Here is a 5,036-nt window from a genome sequence, read left to right as displayed (position 1 = left end):
CAAACTTGCTGAGGGTGCACTCGATCCCACTGTCTATGTCATTGATGAAGATATTAAACAGTACTGGTGCCAATATGGACCCCTGCGGGATGCCACTCATCGCCAGACTCCATCTGGACATTGAACTGTTGACCACTACGCTTTGGATGCGACCATCCAAACAATTCCTCACCCACCGGACAGTCCACCCATCCAATCCATACCTCTCCAATTTAGATAGAAGGATGTTGTGGGGGACCGTGTCAAAGGCCTTACAGAGGTCCACATAGATCACATCTGTAGCCCTTCCCGTGTCCACTGACGTAGTCACTCCATCACAGAAGGCCAGTAGGTTGGTCAGGCAGGACTTGCCCTTGGTGAAGCCATGCTGGCTGTCTCGAATCACCTCCCTGTCCTCCATGTGCCTTAGCATAGCTTCCAGGAGGATCTGTTCCACTGAGCAAGCAGTTCCACTGAGGAAGCAGTTCCAAAACTGCTTGCTCAGTCATTGGCTTCACCAGAGGTGTCTCTCCAAGAAAAGATGATCTGATAGGGGAGACCTTATTGCAGCCTATCAGTACTTAAAGGGGTCTTATAAAAAAGATGGTGGCAAACTCAACAGAGTTTTGGAGTGTTCAAGGAAAGACATAGCAAACATCTGATTCTCGTGCAGAATGAAACTATTGCCTCCAGAGTAAAAATTGGAGCAGTATTGTCTCAGGAGGTTGACTGGCAGAAGTGTGGTCTTCCATACTTGAGTCGGAGAAGGCTTGCTCAACTTCACGGCCCTGATGTTCGTTTAAAGCTGGGTTAAGAGCTTCCCTCTGTCAGAACAGCCTGTTCTCCAGTAGGAGTTACACTTGCTGCTCATGACTTTGGTAAACTGGACATTTGAGCTTACGGTGATTTGGTTTGCTCATTCACCTCTGTATAAAGGTGGTCACCTCAACCAGGGTAAAAAAAAAAAAGATCAAGGCACTAATGGTTTGACTTATTCCATGTGGAGTGGTCTGGAACTCATTAAAATTTCAGTCATATCTGCATTTCATCAGCATTAGGAAATTAATTAATCTGTGTTCTTTCTAAGCTCCCTGTAGTTTCAGTGCTGAGTTGGACAGCAGACAGATCTTAATCTGAATGGGACCAAATTATTTAGACAAACTCCTCTTTCATTCTTTCTGTATCCAGAGGAATGAAAAGCACAGAAAACTCCTTACAAAGACTACTCAGCTGAATAGTCCCTCTACAGGGTTAAGTGAAAGTGCTTTCAGAGATTAAGGTATACTAATCAGAACTGAAAAACATCAGACATCCACAAGCAGCCACCTGGAGTTCCACCTACAATGCCATTGTAAAAGCATCTACTAATGACAGTGTTTCTTAGAGCAATCTTCTTCTTAACATACGCTAACTCCATATTAGCTCTGGATGTGAAGGGGATGCTTCTTGTTATGACCATTAGTATGGGGGTTTATGTATACTGAGAAAAAAAATTAAAGGGCTACTTAACCATTAATCAAAGTTCTTTGAGATGTGTAAGCCATATACCTATTCATCTTCTGTCTCTGGAAGAGGTCCTCATAGAGCTGTTTAGATCTAGAATTATGGGGTTGAGGGGACTACAGAATACATGGTGTGGTCTCCTTTATGTCCCTATGTGCAAAAAGATGAAGCATGAGCGTGCTTCATGAATACTGCTCAAACCATATGGCTTCAAGTACTAACAGCACATGCATCCATAGTGGCAGTGTGCCTATGGGGAGTATATCTTTAAAAACTCTAGCTAGTGCCGAGTAACTTCCTATTTTCTCAGAAACATTCCCGTATCTAAAATTTATATAATTACCACCAGGCATTTCATTATTACATAAAACATTGTGCAGTATGGTTAGTATTTTAGAGTAGTTGATCATTTGGTGAACTAGTTTGTTCAGTCGTTGTTTTATTAGACACTGGTATCCCCCTTCCTCATATGAGATCATACATGGTAACGCTGCTAGACAATAGATTGAAATTTATAGAGTCATTGAAAGCAAATAAAGGAGTTTCCCTTCTTCAAAATGTGCTCCTAATATCTATTCAAAGACCCATCTTCTATCCCCATGACATCCAGATTCTTAAGCAAAAGAATTCCAGTTGACAAAGGAAATGATCCTGCAAGATCCTGTGGTTTTTTTCTTTTTTTTTCTTTAAAGTGGGAGTGAGATTGAGAGGGCAAAAGATATGTCTGTCAGCCACTAGGCATAGCTTGTCAAAAGATTTCTGTTTAACTTGGGGATGTATATGAATGAAGTACATGTGGATATCATATGAGAAAGATAACAACTATAAGAAAAATTAATTTGAAATAAATACAGCCAAATTCTTTTGTAAATTTAAATTACACAAATGTGTATTCTTTCTGTTTTACTGCTTACAGACTACTTTGGGAATATATTGATAAAAATGAAAAGCTACATCTTATTTGCTGCAAGAACTGGCTTGAAAGAATTAGTAAAGCTTCCTGTGTGGATAAGTGGAAAGAAAAACATGGTCCTTTACTTGAATCCATCTGCTAATGTATACATGTTATTAACTGATGGTTCTAGAATATACCACCAGACCTATCCTTTGGAAATTGAAATATTTAGCTCTACATTTAGCTCTGAAGATTCTTGCTCAGTTGTAGCTTTTCAGCACAGCATGGATTTGAATGTCTACTATCTGGACATGGGAGATGAAGTGACATTTTGGTCTTTGAAAGCTTTTGAGAAGAAGGTGGCTGTAAGTACATCTCTGGAAGTCTACTTCTGGCCTACTGGTCTAAGCCAGACTTACTACAACTAGAAAAAAGCAGCAGTTATGAAGTTGCTTATGGAATCTGTGTTAAAAATGAGGTAAGCTTTTTTAAAAGTTTCCTTCAAATATAAGTTTCTTCCTACTATACTTTGCTATACATTTTCATTTTCTGCTATATTTGAGCAATATTTGGGATAGTCCTTACGTGTATGTAGGAGCGGAGAAAGGCTTCTTTCCACAAGCATTCACTGCTATTGAGACTTCACAGCGAAGTATATGCTCACATAGGTCCACGCAGATTAATTTTCTACTAATATAGCTATTATTTAAGTGTATTTCCTGGATTTTATATTCAATAAGAGAAACCATTACTTAAAACTATAAATTAAAATAGCATATTAACTAAATTTCATCATACCAGGTCAGCACTGTGAATTTGTAAATTAACTACACAATTCTGTGATATTAAGAAGGTGGATTTCTTAATAAACATGAACAATTAGTTACATAAGCTGGAAATAATCTGCCCTGATTTAGGCATACGGAACCCGTTTAAGTATCTTTTAAGTGTCTGTCAGCATTTCATCTTGTTTATCTGCCCCTTTCCATTCTGCTGCTGCTATGTTTCATGGGTGTCAACATTTGGATGTCTAATGATCCATACGTATCAAAAGCATCTCTCTTGTGCTTAAACAACCTGCTAATTTAGGTGTCTATACCATAATCGTAGCATGTTTTCCTAGATATCTCAGAAACAAGGCTCCATTATCAAGCCCATAAATGAAGCCCAACCACTACTATAAAAACACTAACCTAAGCATGATTGTTTTGGCAAGGCTTAGGACAGGTCCTGCACTAAAGAGCTAGGAAATACCAAAAGTAAATGGTGTAGAGGAAGAGGATCTGATGAGAGATCAGCTGTTGTTGCCTGCTGGTCATATGACACATGCCTCATCCTCCTAGATGCAGCATTGTGGTTCTCACTGATGAGATGGAGTGGGAAGAGTGTTTCCAGCTCTATCACAATGCCATGATGTATCTTTGCAGCCTTCCTTGAGACAGATTCATTTCCAGTCACGTCACAGACATCACTGTTTTACTCTAATATATGTGAGAATGCCTGGTCATGGAGTGCAGAGTTTGTTCTTGTTGTCTGTGGGAATGTTGTTGAAGGAAAATTCTTGTGATAGTCTGAGATGCTATTTCCTTCCCTGTGTTCTGCCTATGACGAAGAGACAGTTGAGGATTTAAGTAGCTATATAATTCTGCTGTCCCGTGACCTTGGCTCCTTGCTTTTCCTTTTTTCCTTTGTCTTCCTCCCTTTCCAGCTCCCACCCTCTTTCAGGGAATTCTAATCCTCCTCTCTGTGCTTCTTCCCCATGAGAGGCTGAGAATGGGGAACTGACCATGGTGACTGAGTGCTGGAGTGTTTGAAGTAGTGACTGATTAGGAAAAAAGGCTTTCTTTTATCTTCTGGAGCTGACTGTGGAATGGGATTGGCCTTCTGGTAGAGGTGACCTGGTAGCTACCACGCATATGATCACATCCCCTTAAAGACAGCAAATTGTTTCCCTACAGCAGTGTCTGCAGTAGACGCTAGTCATTTTTCTTCTGTGACATGGGGATCTTCAAAGGAAAGTGGAATGTGTGATTCCAAAAAGAAATTATGTTGAATCGCTGAGGGTGTCTGTGTGAAGCAAGGAAAAGACAGGAGATAGGAGTACGGATGCTGAATTGTGCAGTCCTTGCAAGCACATTGCAAGCATGACAGTGCTTTTATTTTCAGATGTTTCAGGAGGGAGCTGCATTGCTTAGGATGAGAGTAGACCTCTCAGGTGCCTTTTCCAAAGGAACAGAGGTGCTGGACCTTGTTCTCACCAACAAGGAGAGGCTGGTGAGGAATGTGGAGCTCAAGGGCAGCCTGGGCTGCAGTGACCACGAAATGATGGAGTTCAAGATCCTTAGGGCACCAAGGAGGGAGCTCACTACCAAGCTCACTACCCTGGACTTCAGGAGAGCAGACTTTGGCCTCTTCAGGGATCTGCTTGTCAGAGTGCCATGGCAAAAAGCCCTGGAGGGAAGAGGGGCCCAAGAAAGCTGGATAATATTTAAGGATCACCTCCTTCAAGCTCAGGAGCGATGCATCCCAGCAAAGAAGTCAGGCAAAAACGCCAGGAGGCCTGCATGGATGAACAAGGAGCTCCTGGACAAACTCAAACACAAAAAGGAAGCCTACAGGGGGTGGAAGCAAGGACAGGTAGCCTGGGAGGAATACAGAG

General features: G+C 41.4%; 1 protein-coding gene across 1 annotated transcript in view; it reads left to right on the top strand.

Moving 5' to 3' along the window:
* The window catches only part of CUNH1orf101 (chromosome unknown C1orf101 homolog), a 13,594-nt gene extending 10,789 nt beyond the window's left edge, over positions 1-2,805 (top strand). Inside the window, exon 7 of the mRNA XM_019471212.1 lies at positions 2,399-2,805. Within this exon, the coding sequence (XP_019326757.1) occupies positions 2,399-2,805 (407 nt within the window). The remainder of the gene's footprint in view (positions 1-2,398) is intronic.
* Positions 2,806-5,036: the final 2,231 nt, after the last annotated feature.

Source organism: Aptenodytes forsteri, unplaced genomic scaffold (genome assembly GCF_000699145.1).
Source record: "Aptenodytes forsteri isolate BGI_AS27 unplaced genomic scaffold, ASM69914v1 Scaffold10, whole genome shotgun sequence".
NCBI lineage: Eukaryota > Metazoa > Chordata > Aves > Sphenisciformes > Spheniscidae > Aptenodytes > Aptenodytes forsteri.
This window is presented reverse-complemented; position numbering and strand designations above follow the sequence as displayed.